The 23,587-nt window shown below is 50.6% G+C and overlaps 3 protein-coding genes across 8 annotated transcripts in view; 2 read left to right on the forward strand and 1 right to left on the reverse strand.

Moving 5' to 3' along the window:
- Window positions 1-44: 44 nt before the first annotated feature.
- On the forward strand, window positions 45-4,677 carry LOC115531297 (zinc finger protein 418). The gene is made up of 7 exons (XM_030340468.1): window positions 45-256; window positions 766-968; window positions 1,215-1,316; window positions 1,467-1,562; window positions 1,803-1,913; window positions 2,149-2,272; window positions 2,402-4,677. Exons 1-7 carry the CDS (start codon window positions 229-231, stop codon window positions 4,321-4,323), a joined length of 2,586 nt encoding a protein of 861 aa, XP_030196328.1. The 5' UTR covers window positions 45-228; the 3' UTR covers window positions 4,324-4,677.
- A 478-nt stretch (window positions 4,678-5,155) lies between these two features.
- Window positions 5,156-13,934, forward strand: zgc:194990 (SPRY_PRY_C-I_1 domain-containing protein). Of its 2 annotated transcripts, none has more exons than XM_030339604.1 (10): window positions 5,156-5,358; window positions 7,384-7,447; window positions 7,605-7,703; window positions 8,450-8,557; window positions 9,056-9,214; window positions 9,535-9,675; window positions 10,023-10,074; window positions 12,040-12,066; window positions 12,171-12,197; window positions 12,449-13,934. In XM_030339604.1, exons 2-10 carry the CDS (start codon window positions 7,385-7,387, stop codon window positions 13,009-13,011), a joined length of 1,239 nt encoding a protein of 412 aa, XP_030195464.1. In that variant the 5' UTR covers window positions 5,156-5,358; window position 7,384; the 3' UTR covers window positions 13,012-13,934. The 2 variants fall into 2 exon arrangements, with proteins under 2 accessions (XP_030195464.1, XP_030195465.1); XM_030339605.1 differs by lacking the exon at window positions 5,156-5,358 and adding an exon at window positions 5,396-5,808.
- itgb4 (integrin, beta 4) overlaps window positions 13,724-23,587 on the reverse strand; it is a 39,720-nt gene continuing 29,856 nt past the window's right edge. For 4 of the 5 annotated variants that reach the window (XM_030339602.1, XM_030339599.1, XM_030339601.1 and 1 more), the window contains 9 exons: window positions 22,051-22,290; window positions 21,159-21,362; window positions 20,338-20,502; window positions 19,906-20,058; window positions 19,289-19,477; window positions 17,920-18,075; window positions 16,619-16,783; window positions 15,867-15,989; window positions 13,724-15,184 (listed from right to left, as the gene is read on the reverse strand). In XM_030339602.1, coding sequence (XP_030195462.1) covers window positions 15,012-15,184; window positions 15,867-15,989; window positions 16,619-16,783; window positions 17,920-18,075; window positions 19,289-19,477; window positions 19,906-20,058; window positions 20,338-20,502; window positions 21,159-21,362; window positions 22,051-22,290 — 1,568 coding nt within the window. In that variant the 3' untranslated portion in view covers window positions 13,724-15,011. The remainder of the gene's footprint in view (window positions 15,185-15,866; window positions 15,990-16,618; window positions 16,784-17,919; window positions 18,076-19,288; window positions 19,478-19,905; window positions 20,059-20,337; window positions 20,503-21,158; window positions 21,363-22,050; window positions 22,291-23,587) is intronic. The other variant, XM_030339603.1, reaches the window with a different exon arrangement.

Here is a 23,587-nt window from a genome sequence, read left to right on the forward strand (position 1 = left end):
CGGAAGTAAAACTACCCGAAAAAGTCACGTGATTGAATACCGAACCTCTACGGTTGGAACTAATCTAACGTCACCTTGTTTCCCGGGTCAACAATAGCTGACGGACCAGCCGCCCGGGACAGCTCTTCCTGTGACAACATCAATATAATTATCACAACCTCTCCGGAATTATTTACCTTTGAACGATTATATAAGCTTATTGCAATGTGATATCTGGGGCCGCATACAATGGAGGAATATAGTTCTGAAGTCAATGGTGAGTAAGGGAATACACATCGTGAACTGAACAGATGAGTGTGTTGTAATGCGATTGCGGGCAACGGACAAACTTCATTAACTGGGCTCTGACTAGAATCTTACTTGATAATCACTTTAATGTACTAGACGGTGTTTGAGGTGCAATGCATGCGTCTTTATAGCTCATAACGGGTGGTTTCCGCAGGATTTAACACGCTTGTGTTTGAATACACACGTTCCTTTGAATACCTCCAGCGTGTTTTGACGTGAAGTGTTCTCTGTGGCGGGTTATTACAATCTGAAAACATGAGACTGACGTGTTTAGGATTTCCTACATGTTACGTGTTTCCTACATGTTCACATGTAAAGTTCATCCATGTTCGCATGTATAGTCCCTACAAGTTCACATGTAAAGTCCAAACAAGTTCACATGTAAAGTTCCTCCATGTTCACAAGTTAACCATGGTCATCCCCAAATGTTAACCGTATGCGATTGGTCTATGTGCCATGTCCATCTTGTGTTTCCAGGGGCGCCTCTCTCCCTCTCCTGTCTACGTCTGCTGGTTCCGCCGATTCGACTGATCTCGGCGGCCGTCTGGCAGACAGTGAAGCAGAAGGCGGTGCTGGATTATGGGATGCTGGAGGAGTTTGTTTACATGGTCACTGATATGGTGCCCCATCTCCTGAAGGCGAGACAGAGGGCCGAACTGATCTTCGGCCTACGAGCACGGGTGAGGAACATATTTTAGTCTCAGGCAGGGTTCGAGTTATGATTCCATCTCTGTGGGGGTCTCTTAAAGTTAACCCTGCGCTGAGTTGTTGAAAGTAAGTCGGAAATAAGCCCCTTCAGGTCGAAGCAAGACACCTCTGTTTTCGGCCAGACCTCTCTCTATGGGAGCTCAGCTCCCCCTAACCCTAACCCTAACCCTGATCTGCAAGCGTTTGAGTGATTGTAAATTCTGCTCCTCTTATCACAGCTGATTCTGGAGCTTTGTCGCTCGGAGGAAACTTCAGACGCTAAGATCATTCAGCCCCATCTAGACCGGATGCAGCATCTTCTGTCCATGTGGGATGTAGAGGTGAGCCTTTATTGACGTACATGTTCCTTCATGAATTGAACGTTTTTATAACTTTTTTTGTTTTGTTGTTGTTGTTGTAATGAGGAGCTGAAGTACCAGAAGTACCCGGCTACACTTCAGTGACACCTTCTTAATCCTGTGTTATCATAGGTTCATAATGCCGGTGTGGAAATATCAGATTCCCATTTCCTGGGTCTTGTGCAAAGTCTCCTCAGAGATCCTGCTGAGCGAGATCGGTTTTTCAAGGTCAGTGTTGACAAGCATGTTTATTTCAGATTAGCATTATCACCATTTCTTCTTAAAATTTTGTAAATAGTAACCTGTAAATTAATGCGATTCATATTGTTATTTTTAATAATAATGACATTAACCTTTTGGGGTTTTCTCTGGTTGGTCACAAATGTATGTCTGTGAAGTCACATAACCAATACTGGTATCTCATCTCTTGACATTTCTACGCATTTTTATTAATGGATTTTTCCTCAGGATGTTTTCCCAGAAGAATTTGGCCCGATGTATGACAAAGCGATACAAACACTGATGTGGCAATTCCTCTCCAGACTGGAGGAACTGCTTCCCGTCCAAACGGTACAACAGGTAGGCTGACAACAATGTCAACACAAGCACAACGACATGTACTGATAGCTAAACATTTAGAATTGAGTCAAAACAGTCAGTTACATAAGGATCTAGGAAATTAGCTTCATATTAAATTCACTGTACACTGTCACACACAATGTACAGCTGTTTGCACTTCATAATAGTCCCTGGACCCCATTCCGGAGATTGTTCTACACACCATTCAACGCCTACACCTTTTTCCCCTGCTAAGGTTGCGTCCCTGCTCGCTGATTCCTCATCGGTTCTTCAGGACAGCATGGAGTCTGTGTTTCATCTGCAGGAGCTCAAACCCTTGCTGGAAAGCCAAAAAGATGTCAATGTGCTGGAGGACGGCGGTGAGTGTTCACAAAGTCGTTGATGACTGAAGAGTAGAAGGGCTGACCTAGTGTGTGTGTGTGTGTGAGAGAGTGAGAGAGACGGACGTATACACACAAACCGGTAACATGTTCGCACTGCGATTCCAGACTCCTCCAGCGACACGTGCATTCTGCCCGCGCTCTTCCTCCCCCCCGTGGGGCGGCCGGTGGTCGCCGCTGAACTGACGGAGCCGATGGCCGAGGGGGCCCTGGTCTACACGGTGGACGCCGGCCTGGGGGTGGAGGTGGTGGAGACAGAGGAGACGGAGGGGACGGACATCTACATCGGGGAGAGCGGGAGCGAGGTGGCGCCGGCGGCGGAAGAGCAGTGGTTCGCTCTGGGCGCGGAGGAGACGGCGACGGGGCCGGCGGACGAGGTGGCGCCCGGCCTCGACGCGGCGGCGGCGGCGGTGGCGGTCCCGGCAAAGGTCACGGTGGAGATGGAGGCGGAGACGGAGGAGGGGCGGCAGCGCCAGGAAGCGGAAGCGGAAACTGAGGCCGGCGCCGACGTCCCGCTCGGCGAGTGTCTCAAATCGTCCACGCTGGAGTGCTTCGTGCTGCTGCAGAGGCTCAACGCCGAGGGGGGCTCGCCGACGCGGCCGGTGAGACGCAACCGCGGCCTCAAGATGCAGATGTACCTGGAGGAGCGGCGGAGGGGCGGCCAAGCGCCGACGGAGAGCGACGCGGTCGATAAAACCGACTACCTGCTGCCGCAGCAACAACGACGCGCGAACGGGCCCACCGAGAAACCCGCCTTTCGTTGTACGGCCTGCAGCAAGGAGTACCGGAGAGCCGCGACGCTGCTCCGGCACAAGTGTGCGAACCGGAGCCCCTCCGAGGACGGGCCGGGCTCGTCGTTGAAGGAAGAGGAGGAGGAGGAAGGCGCCCTGGGGAAAGAGGCGTCCGCCGACGGGGAGAACCAGGAGCAGGCCCCCGTCAGCCCTGGGGGCGCCGGCCAGGGGTCCGTGTTCTCCTGCCCCCACTGCAGCGTGGAGTTCAAGTGCAAGCAGACGTTCCGCTGCCACCTGAGAAACATCTGCTACAGCGGGCAGCTGGTGGACCCCGAGGGGCCCGGCGGCGGCGGCGCCAAGCGCTGCTTCCCCTGCGACGAGTGCGGCAAGGCCTTCCGCTACAAGTCGACGCTGGACTCGCACAAGCACACGCACAACCCGCTGTACTGCGACGTGTGCGCCAAGCTGGTGCGCGACGCCGAGGCGCTGGCCATGCACAAGGCGTCGCACACGCCCTTCCAGTGCAACCTGTGCGCCGACAACTTCCGCGTGTTCAAGGAGCTGCACAAGCACTACGTGGACGCGCACAGCCCCCGCCTGCCCTTCGACTGCGGCCACTGCGGCGCGGGCTGCGGCAGCCTGAAGCGGCTGATCCGCCACGAGTGGAAGCACACGGGCCACCAGCCCTTCCAGTGCCCGCACTGCCCCAAGCGCTTCCGCTCCTACTCGGACCTGCAGGAGCACCAGAAGAAGCACACCAAGGCCTACCCCTTCCTGTGCTGGGAGTGCGGCAAGAAGTTCCGCCACAACGTCACGCTGACGCGCCACGTGCAGCGCGAGCACCGGCCGGGCCAGGACCCTGCCGAGAAGGCGCGGCCGCCCGGCTTCGTGTGCACCCACTGCAGCAAGAGCTTCACGGCGCGCCGCTGCCTCCTGCGCCACGTGGACTTCTACCACATGGGGCTGGGCCACCCGTGCTCCCACTGCGGGAAGGGCTTCTCGGGGAAGGATGCGCTGGTGCGCCACATGCTGATCCACACCGGGGAGAAGCCGTACAAGTGCGACGACTGCGACAAGTGCTTCCGCTCGGCGTCGGAGCGCAAGGTGCACGGCCGCTACCACACGGGCGAGCGGCCGTTCCGGTGCAAGGTGTGCCTGAAGGGCTTCGTGCAGTCGTGCTTCCTGACGCTGCACATGCGCACGCACACGGGCGAGCGGCCGTACCCGTGCGCGGCCTGCCCCAAGGCCTTCTCCAGCCTGCACGGCCTGAAGAGACACAAGAGGCTGGTGCACGCGTAAACAGGAGCGGGCGGGGATGAAACTAGGATTGTTTTGACGATGTTGGGCGGTTGTCTGACGTTTGTCTGGCGTTTGTTAAACAGTTCTTTGACGATTGTTTGACGATTGTTTTCATAATTGTTTGATTTTTTGACGAGAGGAGGAAAGGTCCGGTGCTTTAAGAGGATATTCTTTGCGTTGCTTTTGGTAATGGCCGACTCACTCGCAGCTAGTTTTGGTTTGTTATTGTTTGGAGTTATTGTCTGTATGTCTGTGAGAGTTCTCGAAATGTTTGGTTCTAGAATTGAATTAGGGAAGAAATGGAGAAGAGCTTTTGTAAACAAAGGACATCTGAATAAATCAATTTGAAATCAAGTCTGTTTTTTATTTCAAGGGTCTTTTGATAATTGGATGTCACTTTTTTTTTTTCTATTGATCCTAATCAGAAATGATGATGATTCTTTGCACTATTAATAGAATGGCTTTAGGTGTAGTGTTTTGTTTATATTTAAAGGCTGAGCCTGAAATCTTTATCAGGAAACATACCAGTATCATATTTATAAAATAATATACACACTGCACAATAATATAGACTACTTAATAAAATAATGTAATATAAAAAACGTTATATATTCAATAATTTGTATTTGCACCATTTGCACGACAATTGATGTGGCATTTATTACAGCCATAGATTTCAAATCAACTGAATATACCTCGAGCCGTATTTCTTATTTGTGAAGAGACAATCCAACTCGCCGTTACTTTCAGTTGCAGGTGCGCGTCTACAACTTTGCATATGCTAATGAGTCCTCCGTGACTCCGCCCACCCGGCAGAACGCCGTCGCTGCCGGCGGCTCTGATCCGCGGAGGAGAGACGGAGCCGAGCTGCGACCATCACTTGATTTCATTTGACGCAGTAGAAGTGGCAGAAGCAGCGTGTGTGTCCGACCCATAGTGATGCTGAACGTGGGAGTTGTGGGCGGCAGCGGTCGGCACTAAATCAGCTCTAAAACAATATTTGGTTTGTTACATAAGGAATACCTTGAAATAAAGGTAAGCTCATATTTCCAATGTTTCTGGAGACTACTGTTTTGGTTATGGACTCGTTTTGTATTTTGTATAGGTTTGTATTTATTTGCGGGTAGGCTGCATACCGTCCTAAGAGCGCTAATGGATCAGTGCATTAATATGGAATGATAGGATACCTCGTTCACTTTGTGGTTAGTCATGTGCGATTACTGACACGGAAACATTTTGGTCCAATCGCTATACATAATTTAAAAAAACAAACAAACTTAAAACGTGAGACCATTCAAACAAGATTAACAGATTTCACTAACGTTGCGTCTGCGCTTTGCTTGGCTGCAGCACTTTTTGTTTTTGTTGTCACTTTCAGGCGGAGGTTGTGGGAGAGTATAGAAACACTAACACACTACCAATCCCCGTGGGCAGCTAATCCCGGATCTCCTCTAATCTCTTCAAAGCACTATTTTGCACACACGTGTGAGTAGCATTGGCCTTATGACATCGAGTTTATCCCCAGTTAGCTTTCACTGAAAAAACGAACTTATTTTGACTGCGATCAATGCCATTGGCATATTGCGTTTTTTGTTACTATTAATATTTATTGATGCATTGGAGGTGTAGCCAATGAGCCGTGTTGTACGCTTATTCCTTCATAGGAGGAATCCACGTTTAAACACTAATTGTATAACTTATTATTTTAGTATTTAATATTTATTTCTGCTTCGCTTTTATCGCAAATCAATGTCAGTCGTTGCGTTAGAACGCCCCCCATCTTTTATCTGCGTGCCTTTGCAGTGTTCGTTATCATCCAAATTCTCCTCCTCCGTAACCTCCAACGTCTCCATGACAACATCACATCCCTTCTCTGCATTAACGTTTAGGAGCGGGGGGGGGGTTGCTGCTGAGTCTACAGAAATGTTTCACACACACACGTACACAAAAACACACGCAATGTAGCTTTGTGACTCACTAGAAGCGCTTTAAAAAAGTGCTACTTTCTCTGTTCAGTTCGCCCCTGGATCTCGTGAGCTTTAGGGTGACCGTGCACATTCATACTGCGTCTCCGCCGTTGGACCCACCGGCCCGCTGGGAGATTATAGAAACCCATAAAAAGTTCTGCAGTTCCGTCAGCCATTCTGCCTTGATCAAGTCTTAAACGTCCCTGCCTCCATCTCTCACTTGGTCCTCTCTCTCCTTCTCCCAGTTTTGATTTGACTTACACCACAGAGAGCGAAGTCGCAACCACGCGCACGCGTACGCACGCACAAGCACGCACGAACACACGCATGCACGCACACACAAACACAGAAGAGCACTCAACCAGAGACAGGAGCTCACACACACACACACACACACACACACACACACACACACACACACACACACACACACACACACACACACACACACACACACACACACACACACACACACAGACCCGTGGTCCTAAATGTGGTCTAATAAATCAAGTGCTTTGTGCCCTCTCATCACTTTGGACTGCAGGAGGCTGGTGTCCACTCAGCTGCAGCACTACAGCTCTCACACTCTCTCACACACACACACACACACACACACACACACACACACACACACACACACACACACACACACACACACACACACACACACACACACACACACACACACACACACACACACACACAGTGCCAGCAGCACACACACCAAGCCTGGTACTGGAGTACTATAGTCAGCCTCTCTTTCACTCCATCTTTATATCTCAGACATTCTGTTCAATGTAGCTTGATCAAGGGAAGACACACAGATAACTTCGGTTAAGCATCGTCAGAGACTCGATGTGTGTCCATGATCCTCAAAGGGAAACCTTCAGATCGTTGGCAGAGACTTCAGAGGATTCAATTAGATAACATGATCCCTCTTAGATAACTCTCTCTCTCTCTCTCTCTCCCTCTCCCTCTCCCTCTCCCTCTCCCTCTCCCTCTCTCTCTCTCTCTCTCTCTCTCTCTCTCTCTCTCTCTCTCTCTCTCTCTCTCTCTCTCCCTCTCCCTCCCTCCCTCCCTCCCATGCTAACAGCATGATGAAGGACTGCCTGCAGTTCCTCGTTGAACCCGCTAAAAAGCTGAAGATTCGCCTCAAGGTACCATAATAAACAGTATCCACTGAGTGTATAAATAGGTTATATCGTGACCAAGCCATAATCAACTTCTCCCCGCCATGAGGTTAAAGTTGTCAAATAATTTCCTCACAAAAGGTGTGTTGTTGTTTTTGTATTCGCTTCTTATTCCTTGTCCTAGGAAACTCGGAAGAGAGTCCGGAATGACAGGAAGGAACCTCTGGTGGAAAGTCAGCTGTTTATTATGGAACTGGCTCGGGAGCTGAATAAAATGTGCCAGGTAGACTCAACGCACAAACGCTAAAACACACTTCATCCACCACACTCTCTCTCCAATACACACCTCAAGCACAACACTCTCTTTCTAAAACACACTTCATCCACCACCTCATCCCCCACACTCTCTCTTTAACACACACTTCATCCACCGCAGAGTGGTCCAAGGTCATGCTGTATCCACCGTTCCCATGGGTCCACTTCCACTAAAAACGCATCGTAAATAGGATCGCCTCATTCAAACGCAGAAGGGGAATATCCGTCCACCCCCGTTCTGCCTTCTGAAGATACAAGGGTAAACGGATGTGGTACGGCTCCGGTACGGAGGATGTCAGGCGTCAGGGCCGCAGAGTCGCTCACCAGCTTCCGCAAGGGACTCAAGACTCCCTTGTTCAGAGTTCTCCTGGACTCTGCACTCTTACCCCCCCACCAACCATTCTCATCCCTAACTCTCCTAAAATCACCCCTCTTCCGCACTTTTTGTTTGTTGTACGTCATCGCACTTAATGTATTTACTTATCTTATCAGCCTAGTGTTGTAAATAGGGATTGGGTTAACCCAGCGATTGAAAGTGTTGAGACACATTTCTATGAACATCCTCACTGTTCTGACAGCGATATATATTGTTGTGTCCCTTTCTCCTGACAAATGTACTTATTGTAAGTCGCTTTGGATACAAGCGTCTGCAAAATGCCCTCAATGTAAATGTAATGCTGTACCTTTTAATGTCTTCTGCCTCTGTCACCCTAGAGGTCCCACGTCCTCAGCCACATCTGGACCTTCGAGGACAGCTGGCCTGCCAGCGTGTGTCGGGACTTCATCGTGGAGTGGGCCGCCGTGATCGAGAAGAGGGTGCAGGTATGACAGTATGCCACCCTGGGGTGCTTCACTGCTGATCTGCGTCAGCTCTCATAACGCTTGCAGGGAAATGCGTTGGATTGGAATACTTTCGATGGATTTGAATCCACTCATCTCTAAGGTTGAAGACCTACAACATGTGTTACAGTGTACATATACGTACAGCGTGTCTTGCATTAAGGGAGCAGTGGACGATACTTCAGTAAGATAATTAAGTAGACATATCTTCTCGTTACATTACAGCAGCGATCTGTAAAATCCAATCTCCTCCAAATTGTTTTAACTTCTACGAGTACCTTAAGACTAATAGTAGGCTGTCAAAAAGAGTTCAACCCTCATTAACCCACCTTAGTTCAATAATGATTGACATAACTCAGAGCCAGTGAAGACACGGCGCTGCCCAACCATATTCCTGGCAGACAGTAACCCGTGTCATTGGCACACATCAACCGCTCACTGAACACATCATGGCTTGCCCTTTCCCCGGGCGGCGTGCAGCCCCGGCTGATCCAGACGGAGAGCCAGGCGGAGAGGACGGAGAAGAGGGACTGGAAAGGCCACCTGCTGTGCATGCTGGAGGCCGGGGGGGAGTACGAAATGGCGCCCCACAAGAGAGTCATCCTGGACTGGGTACTGGACGTCAGGAGCCGGCCGGAGGTGGGGCGGCTTGTTGTTGATGTTAACGTCTGACACACGCGCAAACGCGCACACATACACGTGCACGCACACATGCACGCACAGACGCTCAGGCACGCTCGCACACACACATAATACAGACCCTATCAGAGACTCTTGCTGTGTAATTCAATTTTCTCTCTCTCTCTCTCTCTCTCTCTCTCTCTCTCTCTCTCTCTCTCTCTCTCTCTCTCTCTCTCTCTCTCTCTCTCTCTCTCTCTCTCTCTCTCTCTCTCTCTCTCTCTCTCTCTCTCTCTCTCTTCCCCCCCCCCCCCCCCCCCCCCCCCCCCCCCCCCCTCCAGGCGTCTATCTGGCCGGGGGAGCCTGTGCTGATGATGCTGGATGACCTTGAGTTCCAGTGGAAGAGGGGCCGTCTGCCTAATCTGCTCCCAGCCATGGAGCTCATCATGCTGGCCTTGCTCAACGCCCAGAGTCCTGAAAAGGTCTGGTGCTTTCATCTATCAAAAATAATTGGGAAAGTTGAAAATTGATTAAAACTCTCAACTCACAGTGGTATTCTATTCCTTGTGTGTTTGTGTGTGTCTGACTGTCTGTTCAAATGTTTCTGTATCTGCATGTGCTTGTGTGTATTTGTGTGTATGTTGACGTGTGTGTGTGTGCGTGTGTGCTTGCATGTGTCTGCCTGCACCGCATGTTTCTGTGTGTATGTCTGTTTACGTGCGTGTGTGTTCTGTGTGTGTGCGTGTATATGTGGGTCCTGTATGTGTGCGTTCTGTGTGTATGTGCGTTCTCTGTGTGTGTGTGTGTGTGTGTGTGTGTGTGTCCACAGGAGGACGTAACCAAACAGTGGCTGGTGAGGAAGCAGCGAACCCAGAGGATCGGTGAGCAAAGTTCACAAGGAAACTGTTTGACTAGCGTTTGACGGACAGCCGGGACCCACAAAGAAACACACACACACACCCCCACACCCACACACACACACACACACACACACACACACCATCCCTGCACACATCTGACTAGTCTCACAGATCTGACTTAGATTAATGTCTAAAATCTCAAATCAAACTCTTTCTTATTTGTTTAAACCAATCACGTTGCTGGAGGCGGGCTCTGCCAGCGCTTCATTGGTGGACCAAATCTCGGCCATCAAGGCTCCACTATATTAAAGTGCCTGGTCACTGTAGACATACACTAATTAAAATCATTCTCTGCTGCTTCACCCACTCTTGTGAATGAGCGAGTGGCTCCGTAACCAAACAGAACACAAGGCATAACCCCATCCTTTCCAGTTTCTGGTTTCTGGCCCAGACTCTGTGCCGACTCCTACAGAGGTTCTGTTCTGGCCTAGAATTAAGCTGGATACCAGATGCACGGCTCAACTACTGTGGGGTCCGTTCCCAACATGAATCACACGTTTTAATGTGGATCGCCGGTCACGCACAATCATTGATCAAGTGTTGATCAATGACCCACTTCAAGAGCCAGAATCGGTTGCAATATTTATGTAGTAGAGCAATGTAGTAGTACAACAATGGAGCATTTAAATTGCTGAGTCATTCCAGCGAAAGCTAACTGGCATTGAGGACAAATCGCAGGCTGCTGATAGTGGCTAGGAAGGGATGTGTTGACAGGGGAGAAGGCGCTCTGTCTGCTCGATGTCCATCTGTCTCCAGCAGTGGTGTAGTCTATTTTATTGTAGTGGGTATACTGTGATGATTCCCTCCCAGCCTCGTACAAACCCGTCCGACCGGTACGTGTACGTGTGTGGCGCTTATGGGGTGTCGCACCACACTCACCAACGCAGGGGTCTACAACCCGCTGATTTAAGAGTATAACGATTATCAACAATCATGGAAAGAACCAGGTTTAATAACAGTATGAACAAATATTACACAAAAATTACAAGTCGTCCTTTGTATATCTATAGTAGCAATAGCACATGCTAAACAAGGACAAAATCTACTCAAAATAATTGAATGAACTGTTTACATCCATGGCTAACCAGTGCATGAGAAGGAGATGACAGGAGACTAATGTTTCACTCTTTCAATTGCTCTAATTTGAGCTCTTACTGTTGTTATCTAACATACCATACAGTAATTGAATTGTGTAAAAGTGTGAAATTACTGCACCTTAAAAATGACCATGAATTAGCTATACTCTCATTTGCATAGTGATTAACATTATGAATTTCAATTGTGTATACCAACTGTATGTTGGCTGACATTTACCTATAATTTTTTTTCCCTCCACTCTAACCAAGGATGCCTGTTTTTAAATTCCCTAGCCTGACACCCAGTCTGAAAGGCTGGCCAGGGGTTCTCATCTAAAAGTAACAAGGAGATATAAAGTGGGATTAAAACATTGTCTTCTGTTGACTACTTATTATGTGGTTTACACATTAATACGGGAGGACTGGACACACACACACACACACACACACACGCACACACACGCAAGCCCACGCACGCACACACACGCGAGAAGGAGGGGCTTGGCCCGCCAACTAACGTGCAAGGATGAAGGGGCAGCTTCGCGCTTCGTAACAGAGACAGGGCAGAGCGCGAGCGCGCAGCGGGAATTTTATGAATGGTGAATGTAGGAGATAACTTCCCCTGCGTAAAGTATTTTATTGCAGTTATACCCAACCGATATTTCCGAAAAATAAACACAGAAGTGAAAGATCTGTCACAAGACGATTGATACGTATCCGTGCACATTTTTAAGTGGGTATACGCAAATCCTGGTGCGTTCCTAGTGGGTATACGGCGTATACCTGCGTATCACGTAGACTACACCACTGGTCTCCAGGCCTTCAGTAACCCTGTGTCTCCTCCCCTCAGATGCTGCTCGCTACATCCCACACAGCGGTAAGTGTCGGACAGGAATTTAACAACGTGTGAAGCAATTGAGTGCAGAAAAGTGGGCAATGTTTATTGTCGTGCACTCATGTATCCCTTCTGTTCTTTTTCAGTGTGGAATTGGATCTGCGAGGCGGCAGGTAAATAGAATATTTGTGTTGTTTATAATAGTATTGCGCGTTATTCCCAATGATTTGTGTTCCCCGACCTCTTCTCTCACTCACTCTCAAACACGATCACTCACTCACCCAAATACACACACACACACACACACACACACACACACACACACACACACACACACACACACACACACACACACACACACACACACACACACACACACACACACTCTCTCTCTCTCACACACACACCCGCCCCCCCCCTACAGAGGACGTCCTCCTGGACCCCGACACGGCCAACGGCGACCTGCTGATCTCCGACGACGCCAAGCGCATGCGCTGCGGCGTGGAGGGCGGCGACGCCCCCTGCTGCGCCCGCCGCTTCGACGGCTGGCGCTGCGCCGCCGCGCGCCGCGGCTACGCCTCCGGGCGCCGCTACTGGGAGGTGGAGGTGGGCGACCGCGACTGGCGCCTGGGCGTGGCCAAGGCCCGGGCGCCGCGCCGGGGCTACCGCGCGCTCAACGCCGACTCGGGCTACCTGACGCTGCGGCTGGAGCGCGGCAGCGAGCTGAAGGCGCTGACGGTGCCGGCCACGCCCCTCGCCCCCGGCCTGGCGCCGCCCCGCCGGGTGGGCGTGTACCTGGACTACGAGCAGGGCCAGCTGTCCTTCTACGACGCCCAGCGCCGCGCGCACCTGTACACGTACAACGAGAGGTTCACCGAGGAGCTCACCCCCGTGTTCGGCACGGTGGAGGCCATGAAGGACCTGGTGATCCGGCCCGCTGCCGTCAGGGGCCCCTGCCTCTGTCCCGGGCCCTGCCTGTGGAACTGAACCCCCCCTCCCCCGTCCCGCACACGGACCTGTCCCGCACCCCGTTGCACCCCGGTCGCGTTGTTATGCTTTTCCCTGAGTTGTTATGGTTACTGTTATGATTGTTGTTGTTTTCCTGGCTCGTTGCTGGCACAATGATGAGTCTGATGAGACACGGGATGGAATTCCGTTTTCTTATTTCGATTGATATTCCTGTGCTTGAAGCGCAGCATGCTTCCCCTGCAGGGTTGCCTTTTTTGAGACGTAGGGTAGGAAAAGCACCCGACATCCCGTTGACCTTCGACCCCCGTACTAAACTGTATCGAACAAGGATGAAGGACACATCTCTATCTCTGAAAACATATCTATTTTTGACACCGTTTAACATTCAGAACCGAGAACTCGGCCGCGTGTCCACGGAGCATGAAGACGCGTCTTGGGGGGACCGCGACGCAGTAGACTGCTAACGTAAAGCCTAGGCTGTGCATGCCAACAGACGGCAGTCTCTCCTCCTCTTCCTCTCTCTCTCCAGCTTGTTGCAGGCATTTCTGTAGTGCATTAGCGTTTCGGTTTTTGTTTTTTGACACGTTTAATTCTGCTGAAACTCATCTGTGCATTATCTTGTGATGGCCAAGGCACGACCCCTCATCCAAACGATAATAAATGACAAAATGGCAGACTCCATGATTAACCTTTGTCTCACAGGGTCACAAATTACTGTTGGACATTGATAGAAGTTTACTTAGAATCTTTATTAAGTGCATTAAAGTGGATATACCCAGATACAAAAATACAAACAAAGCCAAAAGGTTTTTGCTGTTATAATGAAGCAACTCGTAGAAGTTTATCTGAAGTGCAGGAATACTATGGCACGTTTTTTTTCTTGGTGCAAATACAAAAGTTGTTCCCTCATATAAAAATGTCAAATTAAAACGTAAACACAATCTTAATGCCTGAAAATGCTAGTTCTTAAAAATATCATGATCTCATCTTTCAAAAGCAACTAATGGAAAAAATATTGCTATCCTTGTAAGAATATACAGCTCATTGCAAAACACATCTTGAGTAATGAAAACCCCTTTTATCTTTTAATGAGTATAACCTTTAAAGAATGGTGCCCACGAGTACGTATGATACTACGAAGAAAAGATGTTCAATTCTGGTATGTTAAACACAAAGTGTTGTGTACTTTGGAGCAATAATGGGTAACATAACACCATAATGAAATCCCCCGTTTGCCTTCATTGGCACGACAGGGTCCACATTTAACCATGAAGTCTGGCTAGTTCTGTATATACATCCAATAAAATTACAATAGTCGAAATGCATCTTGCACACAGTAAAGCTAACCGTTCGTAAAATTAGCACTAGCATTCGTAGAAAAATCACCCCCTTCTCTTCCTGACTAATTATCATGTTAAGCACAAGGAAGATTTAGGAGCGGGTATTAGTACCGGTGGTAATCCTGTTTAGCCATCTAGTGTAGTAGAGCCATGTATCAATCTCAAATGACAGGCTGGGGATGTGAGACAGGGGGAGGGAAGCAGGGGGGAGATAAGGTCACTTTGGATTTTGGAACAACTGTACAGATTATCATTGGCTGTCCTCATTTAAAGCCTTATAATCCGTTGGCAGGCGTCGATGCGGAGCGGACTTGAACGCATCACTCAACGCAAAACTTGAACGCAACAGAATGTGCTGGGACTCGTGGGAGCATCAAAATGCATTTTAACTTTGTAAAAAATAAACCTTAAAGCGCTAGAGGGGATGTAACAGAGGTTCACCTACTAACACAAAAACTAAACCAAACAATGTTGTCTTAAAAAGAAATAAAACGCATACATCTAAATGCTTCGTCACATGATAACGAGAATAAAAACAAAATGGTGGCTTGGTGAATCGAAAATCTTTGGTCGGAAAGAACCAAGATGGCGGCCAGAACTTTTATGGACCTTGGGTGCGTTTGGGGGAGGGGTGGTGGTGGTGGTGTTGGTGGTGGTGGTACCGTCGGGTGGGGGTCCTTAGGATTCGTAGAAGCGCTCCACCTTCTTGGTGACGGTGGTGCCGCCCACCATGCTCTTCTGCACCATCCCCTGGGTGACCTGGCGGGTCACCATGCCCGTGGTCATCACGCCACTCGTCTCCATGTGCTGCGTGGTCATCATCATGCTGCCGCCACCACCGCCGCTGTCCTCTGTGGAGCGCAACAGCCGCACGTTAGTGTGTGTGTGTGTGTGTGTGTGTGTCTGCTCACATAATCACTCCCTTAATCAGTACTTCATCGCTTCACTCGCTTACTCACAACTTAATAAACCTCTCAGCTCCAAATGATTACCACGTCTTTCATAATTGATTTTTATTAAATTTGAAATGTCCCTCATTTTTAGTTGACTTATTTAATTAGAATTAATAATTCAACTTTTTATTATGAATCAATTTTATAATATTGCATTATTCACATTTTATATATTTACCTTATTGGATCTATTCTCCAATATTCTTTAGTGTTTCATGTGGGAATACATGAACGTTGCATTTGGTGAACGTGTGTTCGGAGCTCTGAATGCAGTCGTGGAGCGTGTGTGTGTGGACGAGGGCTGGTTGAAGCAGCCTCACCTGGCCCGAGTCAGACTGATTGGACTCTGGGGTTGGGTGAGGCTGCACAGCTGCTGCGCATTAAGCAATCACCAAACACTCAGGGAGCGATGTATGGCAACAAGGAGCACTCGTCTGCAAACCTTAAAATGGGGGTGTCTTTCAACACCCCCATCCTGTTGCATCCTGTAAAGCCACATAGGTGGTGTGTAGCCCTAGCATTGTTCAGACAGTCTTTCTTTGTGTTTATTTGAATGTGTTTGAATAAGGTGGAAGCGTACCGCCAAAGTAGGGCTCGGTGAACATAGTGTGGGACACGTTGGTATGCGAGCTGACTTCAGCGGGCATCTGGAACACCTCCCTCCTGGTCATGGAGCTGCCCCCGCTGTACTGAGACATCGTGCCTACAGGGAGAGGAGAGGGTCAGAATACATGTAAATGGGGATGTTCTGGAAGATGGGAGTTTATCATCATCAGTATAATCTTACTTGCGGTGACCTAGTTAAATATTTTTGGTTAAACATAGAGTAAACACACCATAATGTACAATCTGTCAAAACATGTGTATAAAGCAGTACTCTCACAATAGACCAGAGCTGATTGTGACACTGCAATCAGGATTAAACCCCTTTAAGTTCAGTTAAAGAGAAACAGAACACTACAACTACACTGCATCATTCCTCATTAAAGTAATCAGTGAGAAGCTCAGTAAGTTATTGCAGCTCAAATGGCCGGTTATAAACCAATCAATGTACATAAACCAGTGGTATTCTCTTCCTTGTGTCTGTGTAAGTGTGTCTAACCGTCTGTGCAAAAGTTTGTGTGTCTGCATGTGGTTGTGTGTTTGTGCGTATGTGGACGTTTGTGTGTGTGTTTGCTTGCATGTGTGTGTGCCTGCTTGTTTTTGTTTTTCGTAAGCTCTTTAACAATTCATACTTGACACAGAGGGGGGGGGGGGGGGCATCGCCTGTTAGCAGTTTGAACAGTACTGAGCGCAGGTTGTGTAGCCCCCCAGGGCGGGGGGGGGTCTCACCTCCGTCCTGGGACTCGATGGTGATGATGCCCTCCCTCTCCGGGCCGAAGCCCTGCGTGGTCCGGGCCTGGACCTTGAACTTGTAGGGCATGTTCTCGCTGAGGTTTGGCACGGTCAGGCTGGTCTCGGCGCTGTCCCCACTCACCTGGAAGGACCGCAGGTCACCTGGGGGAGGGGGGGGGGGACACAGGGGTCTAGTGGTTAGGTGGGAGGAGCCATGTTTGATTTAATACGCCATAGCACATAGGAGACGGGCCACTAACGCCAGGAGTGGACGCGCTTGGACGAAGTTTCAGGGCACTGACACCATTATATTTAACAGTGGATTGAGTTCATTCTTATGCCAGCACTCGTCCACAGAAGGAGCTGTTTCAATTAAAGTACCCCCGGTTGATTATTGGACAGTGTAGCACACCGCCTACTAGCATGCTAACACTAACCCTTATAAACCCCAACCCTAATCCCATAAAACAGGGGACAGAGACTGTGGCCCCCGTTCTGGAACCATCCACTGTCCGAGATCCTGCTTGGGATGTTTTCCAGATCCAAGGGGAGTTCAAAACGCAGAACTCGAAACCAGGTGTTCTCAAACCTCTGGCCGCGGAGCATTGGATACCGGGGCCACAGAGTACTAAAACCTACCCGAAAAAGTAAATAACTAAAATGTTAAAGGGTTCATGTCATGCCAACAGGTGTGGGTGTGATTGGCTGGTACAAGCTGTTTGGCACAGGGCAGGCGTGATTATCATAGTGACATACAAAATTGGGCATGTCCACCTAGATGTACTCTGGATAGATCAGTCTACCAGCAATCATTCCTTCCCTGTGCCAAACGGCTTGTATCAGCTAATCACACCGACACCTGGTGGCATGACATGAGTCCCTTAGAAAAATAAATAATAATCGTAATAATGTTCCTACAGTATCTGTTCATTAGATTAGGTTAGGCAGGCATATAACGCCTTGTTCACACTACATGCGTCTGTTGACGGATGGGGGCTTTTTGAGGTATCCATGTGTTTTTCCGGGTTGCAGTACAAATGCGATTTCATTGGACAGTGTCCTTGCGTACATTTGCATAACGCAGTCTGATTGGCCGACTGAGCCGGCGCTGCCTGAAAGGTTGAACATTTCTCAACTTTTTGACTCCGGCCACGGAGCCGACAGAACGGACCGACCCACATTGCATTTCGCGAGCGCCCCCGTGCAAAGTCAATGATATCCGTCGACGGACGGAGGTAGTGCGAACAAAGGCGTGATGGTTTGAGTCCCGGTCGCTGCAGTAGCGACCCCTGCCTCACCTCCTCCGTGCAGCTGCTCGCAGGTCACCACGTAGCCCAGGATGTCCCCGTTGGGCTTGCGGGGTTTGTCCCAGCTCAGCTGCAGCGCCTCGGGGCTGAGGGCCGTGAACACCAGGGGTCCCGGTGCGCTGGGCGTGCTCAGGGTGAAGGGGGAGCCTGCAGCGAGGGGAGAGAGGGGGCCAATCACAGTCAGGGACGGTTATCGTCAGTCTTCTTCTGTGGTGCTTGTATGTTCTTCTGGAGACTAATATCACAATATAATGCACCGATGAGTCTGAGCAGAATTAAAAGTGTCAAAAAAACAAAACAACAAAGGCTAACGCACTACAGAATTGACTGCAGCAAGCATTAAGAGAGAGAGGAAGAGGAGGAGAGACTGCCGTCTGTTGGCACGCACAGCCTAGGCTCTACGTTAGCGCTCTACTGCGTCACAGTCCTACAAGATGCGTCTTCATGCTTTGTGGAAATTCGCAAGAGTTCTCAGTTCTGAATGTCAAGCGCTGTCAAAAATAGATTGATTCATAGAAATACTTGTGGTATTGTCAAGAACATTGGAAATACGATAAAAAAGGTAGGCCTTAGAATAATATATTTATTAACTATTAATACAGCGAAATGTCGCAATTTGACTATGCACCCTTAGTTTAAATGTCTCCCATAGAGCATCTGTATTTAAGAAAAGAATAGGAGTTTAATATAACAACGGATGCAATTCCCTCATTCTGTATCACAACTTTATCGCAGCCAAGTATTGGATTGCTGTCCTTACTTGAACTTGGCCCATCGTTCTACAAGCTGGCATTAAATATTAACACTGTTGTTGTGGCGATGAACACAGAATTGGAAAGCCGTTAAACATGATATCCGAGTGCACAGATTCACTTCCCACCCCAGGAGACGGAACAAACGGACTAAACTACAACGGGCGCGATCGATCTCGCTAATGTCCCTCGGGCGATACAAAATAAAGAGGGAACCAATCAGTACTAGGGGGAGGGAGTTAAGGCCGTGACGGACAGGGAGGGAAGCGCCCGGCAGGATTTCAAGACAACAGCCAGGCCCCAAGGAAAGCATAGATATCGAGGGGGGGATCAAATAGTTTTTATCCTGAGATATACAGAATAAATAGGATAAAGGAAGATTTATCAGGGATTTGCACGGAAGTCTTATTTCAGAGGGACGGATGCATCTGCTTTATATCCAATCTGATTCGGCAAGAAAAGAAAAGAAAGAACAGCAAGAGAGTAATTCAGTGGTTTAATCTGATTGGCTGCATTCTTTTGAACAACGTAAGCCCACGCCCATATTTGGAAGTGAGTCACTGCCAAGCTAAAACCTGGGTGGTCTCAGGGGCCGGGGGAGACGGTACCTGGCATGGGGCTGAGCGGACTCTGGGGGTCCACGGCAGACTCGATGGTGATGACCCCCTCTCTCTCAGGGCCCCATCCCTCCTGGCTCTGGGCCTTCACCTTGAACAGGTACGAGTGGTTGGGCAGCAGGTCCTGCACCACCACCGAGTTGTCCCCGGGACTGCTGACGTTGATGCGCTTCACCTCGCCTGCAGCCAGGGGGGGTGGAGGATGGGGAGGGTGAAGGAGGAGGGGGGAGGAGGAGGGGGGAGGAGGGGGAGGGGGGAGGGGGAGGGGGTGGAGGAGGGAGGGGTTGGAGAAAGAGGGTGAAGGAGGGGAGGAGGAGGAGGAGGAGGAGGAAGGTGGAGGAGGAGAGTGGAGCACGCCGGGGTTAGATAGTCCTCAACAACCAGTTATCTAGCTCCAACCAGAACCCCGCAGACAGGACAAATCTCCTGACCAAACAGACCTCGGTTCATTGGTCGTAGGAACCGTCGAGAAGAATTTGGGGAAACCATGACAACGATTGCAGAACTACCAAACAACGCATCAAGTTGTCATGGCTGCCAAAGATTGTAGTAGGATCACCCGGCGCGGGTTCATTGATTAACCCTTCCATCCCTCCACACATCCTCACCTCCATTGAGCTGCTGGTAGAGGACGCTGTACCCCAGGATGTCCCGGTCGCAGTGTGGCTCCTGCCAGCTGACCCGCAGGGCGGTGGGACCCAGGGCGGAGAACACCAGCCTGGTGGGGGTGTCGGGCACCCCCGGGTTCCCCCTGCTGTCTGCTGGGGGGGGGGGGGACGAGAGGGGGGGGGGGGTCAGATGGAGCGGAGGGTGGCATGGAATGAGAGAAAGGTGGAGAGAGAGAGAGAGAGAGAGAGAGAGAGAGAGAGAGAGAGAGAGAGAGAGAGAGAGAGAGAGAGAGAGAGAGGGAGAGAGAGAGAGAGGGGGGTACGGCAGATCAACACACAAATTGCCGGAGAGATGGGGCAGATGGTTTCGCTCGCTCCCCGGGCTCGCTGGCACCACCCACGTCAGCGGTGTGTGCTTGAAGCGCCACTCACCCTGGAGCACCCGGTCGAGGTTATGCAGGGCGTCGTAGACATCCGACGACTCGGTCCTTGCCCGCGAGGCCGAAGCGGCCTGAGAGAAGCCGTAGGTGCTGCTGCTGCTGCTGCTGCCGTACTGGCTCTGAAAGCTGCTCTCTGTCCCGGCCAAGCCAAAGCCCCCTGAGAGCAACGCAACGAGGAAACAGGGGAGAGCGGAGGAGCAGAGAGGACCAGAGGGAGAGAGAGACCAGAGAGAGAGAGAGAGACCAGAGAGAGACAGAATGAGCAGGAGACAGAGACCCAGAGGGAAGGAGACAGAGAACCAGAGAGAGAGAGAGAGAGCCAGAGAGATAGCCAGAGAGAGAGAATGACAGGGAGTGTGAGATAGAGAGAGAGATATACAGAAAGCCAGAGAGAGAGATATAAACAGAGCCAGAGAAAGAGACGGATAAAGGAAGAGGGGGAAAATGGAGAGATGGTGGAGAGATGGTGAAAGTTAGGAGAAGCAGATATAGGAGTGGAGGAAGGAAAGGCCAATATATTGAAGAGGAGAGGAAAGGAAGGGAGGAGAAGAGACAGGGGGAGAGGTAAGGAGGAGAGGAAGGGAAGACAAGGAGAGGAAGAAGCTTAAGTCAGCACAGCTCTTTGCAAAGTGTAGGGGCAACAGCTCACTGTGCAGCAAAACCGGCATCCTCAAAAACCAAGCCCTCTGCCTCAACATGCACTCGGGCCGTTTACTTCAATACTTCAAAATAAAAGCCTCCCTTTCAGCCAAAAAAGGGATCCCCGATAAGAAGAAGCCCGCGGTTAGTTCACTTTGTAGCACGGCGACGTACCGAGGTCTGGGAAGCGGCCTCCGATGTCCCCCATGATGATGGAGTCCCGGATGTTCTCGTCCGCGTAGCCGCGGTTCTCAGAGTGCTTCCTCATCACCACCTGCCGGGTGGAACTCCCCCCGGCTCCCCCCAGACCGCCGAGACCTCCCAGACCGCCGAGACCTCCGATACCCCCGATCATGAAGTCTTGCTGGAAGGTGTTCCCTGCGGGCAGCGGGGGGGGGGACAGACACATGGTCACCGAACCACTCGGAGTAACCGACGTCTGGTTGGGAACGTTATGTTCCATAAGTTGAAAACATGGTTAAAGTGATATTTATAGAAACATAATAACAATCCGTGAATGTACAGTTAGGAGGTTTCTCAAGCAGAGCGCTGATTCTTCAAAGCTTTCCTTGAATCTGGGGAGGAAATCCCAGCGGCCCCTCAGAACCGTACCTCAACAAGCTAGCTTTGCTAATTAGCGCAGAACCCCATAGGCTACAACTACTGAGCAAAAAACAAAATAGGGGATCAAGAGTCACTCGTTCAGAATTAAACTAGACTTATTACTTATATTCACCTAGACACTTGTTGTATGTTGTACATCCTGGCACTTATTGTACGCACTTAGGGTGTGTAGCACGTCCTTGCACTTAAAAATACTACTTAGCACTGTGTAGCATCTTATCCTAGCTATCTTTGTTGTATACAGGGAATGGGTTTTTATTGCTTGGCACTTCTAGGAACATCCTTACTGAACCGACAATGATATATTGTTGTTTCTCTGTCTTCTGACAAATGTACGTATTGTAAGTCACTTTGGATAAAAGCGTCTGCGTAATGCCCTAAAGGAAAATATGAACGTAAATGAGCTAAGGTGATACGAGCCTGACATCTGTCAAAGTCTTACCCTGTCCGCTCAGGTAGGTGGTGGATGTCTTGTCCTGTCCGCTCAGGTAGGTGGTGGATGTTTTATCCTGTCCGCTCAGGTAGGTGGTGGTGGTGGTGCTGTCCAAGGTGGTGTTCATGGAGCCCCCCGCACCCCTGTAGCTCAGCGTGGACATCGGCGAGGAGGAGGAGGACACGTTCCTCGACGTGCTCCCCGGGAACAGGAAGCCCTGCTCGTACTTTCCGTTGATCAGCTGGTCACCTGGGGAGCCGACATCCAGCGAAAAACACATTACAATTCACGAGGTCGTTCGCCTTCTTGAAGGTTGGGGGGGGGGACCGATGTAGCATGCTAGAAACCCGCCGACGTCGCTCTCGGAACGGGACGATTGGAGAGGCACCAGGGGCGCCACCTGGTGCTGGAAGAAGGCGTCAGAGAGGGGGGGGGGGTCCACAGAGAGGACGCGATGCTCTCGACGAAACCTCGCCAGGGCGAACCAGCGACACATATGCGTATATGGACACGTACACAACCCACACATACACACTCGTGACCCATACACAACCAAAGCATAGATCACCTGCCCTCGCTCGGAGGTGACAGCAGGAAGAGACACACACACCCCTGAGAGAAAGCCTGCCTGCAATCATCATCAACTGGGAAGGGTCAGTTGATGCCGCCTCCTCCTCCTCCTCCTCCTCCTCTTCCTCTTCCTCCTGGCAGGGGTCGGAGGTTCAAGGAGAGAGGTCAAGAGAGATCAGACGAAGACGGAACCGAAGCCTGGCCGACGTTTCACTTTCCCCCATTGGATGAAAAAATACAAGAATCGAAATTTTGCAACGCCGCGAAAACAAAAACCAAAAACCAAAAGAGCAGCTTGTTTCTGCGCCGGGTCACACCCCCCCCCCCCCCCCAGGGTCAGTAGCCGTGCACGTGACCTAGCGAGCATGCTAGTCCGCCTGCTTGTATAGCGTCACCGGGGCCGGGAGGGGGGGAGGGAGGAGGGAGGGAGGAGGGAGGGAGGGAGGGAGGGAGGGAGGGGGGGGGGGGAGGGCGGGGAGGTGGGTGCGTTCACCTGGCTGGGGCCTGCTCGCGGGGGACGCAGCCTCGTCGGAGCTGGACTCTGCGTCGCTGCTGAGGCTTGCCGGCGGGGGGATCTCCTCCTCCACCACCACCTTCTTCCAGGACACCCTGCGCAGGTCCAGGCTGGAGCCCACCAGCTTCACGTGCTTCCAGCCTTGGCCGCGGGCGATTGGGTGAAGGTGTTGTGCGCGCGCGGGTGGGTTAGGGTTGGGGCAACGGGGGGGGGGGGGGGGGGGGGGGGGGGGGGGATATGGGGGTGGGGGGTGGGGAGGGCGACAGACAAGCAGGCGGAGGACAGGTTTGTGATGGTGCCACTCGATCCAACTAACATTCCCCTCCTTCCCTGAAACCCAAACCCCGCTGCGTGTAAAAGGGTCAACGATGCTCCAAAGTACGCGTTATCCCACCGTGGGGTCACGACCTCCCCGGTGAGACGGTGACAGCTGACTGACTCTGGGTCACTCAGGGACAAGGC

Source organism: Gadus morhua, chromosome 18 (genome assembly GCF_902167405.1).
Source record: "Gadus morhua chromosome 18, gadMor3.0, whole genome shotgun sequence".
Classification (NCBI taxonomy): Eukaryota; Metazoa; Chordata; class Actinopteri; order Gadiformes; family Gadidae; genus Gadus; species Gadus morhua.

Coding starts and splice junctions, on each gene's coding strand:
- LOC115531297 (XM_030340468.1), top strand. CDS start 229: ATGGAGGAATATAGTTCTGAAGTCAATG. Junction 969..1,214: donor TCTTCGGCCTACGAGCACGG/GTGAGGAACATA, acceptor CTCTTATCACAG/CTGATTCTGGAGCTTTGTCG. Junction 1,563..1,802: donor AGCGAGATCGGTTTTTCAAG/GTCAGTGTTGAC, acceptor ATTTTTCCTCAG/GATGTTTTCCCAGAAGAATT.
- zgc:194990 (XM_030339604.1), top strand. CDS start 7,385: ATGATGAAGGACTGCCTGCAGTTCCTCGTTGAACCCGCTAAAAAGCTG. Junction 10,075..12,039: donor GCAGCGAACCCAGAGGATCG/GTGAGCAAAGTT, acceptor TCCTCCCCTCAG/ATGCTGCTCGCTACATCCCA. Junction 12,067..12,170: donor TCGCTACATCCCACACAGCG/GTAAGTGTCGGA, acceptor GTTCTTTTTCAG/TGTGGAATTGGATCTGCGAG.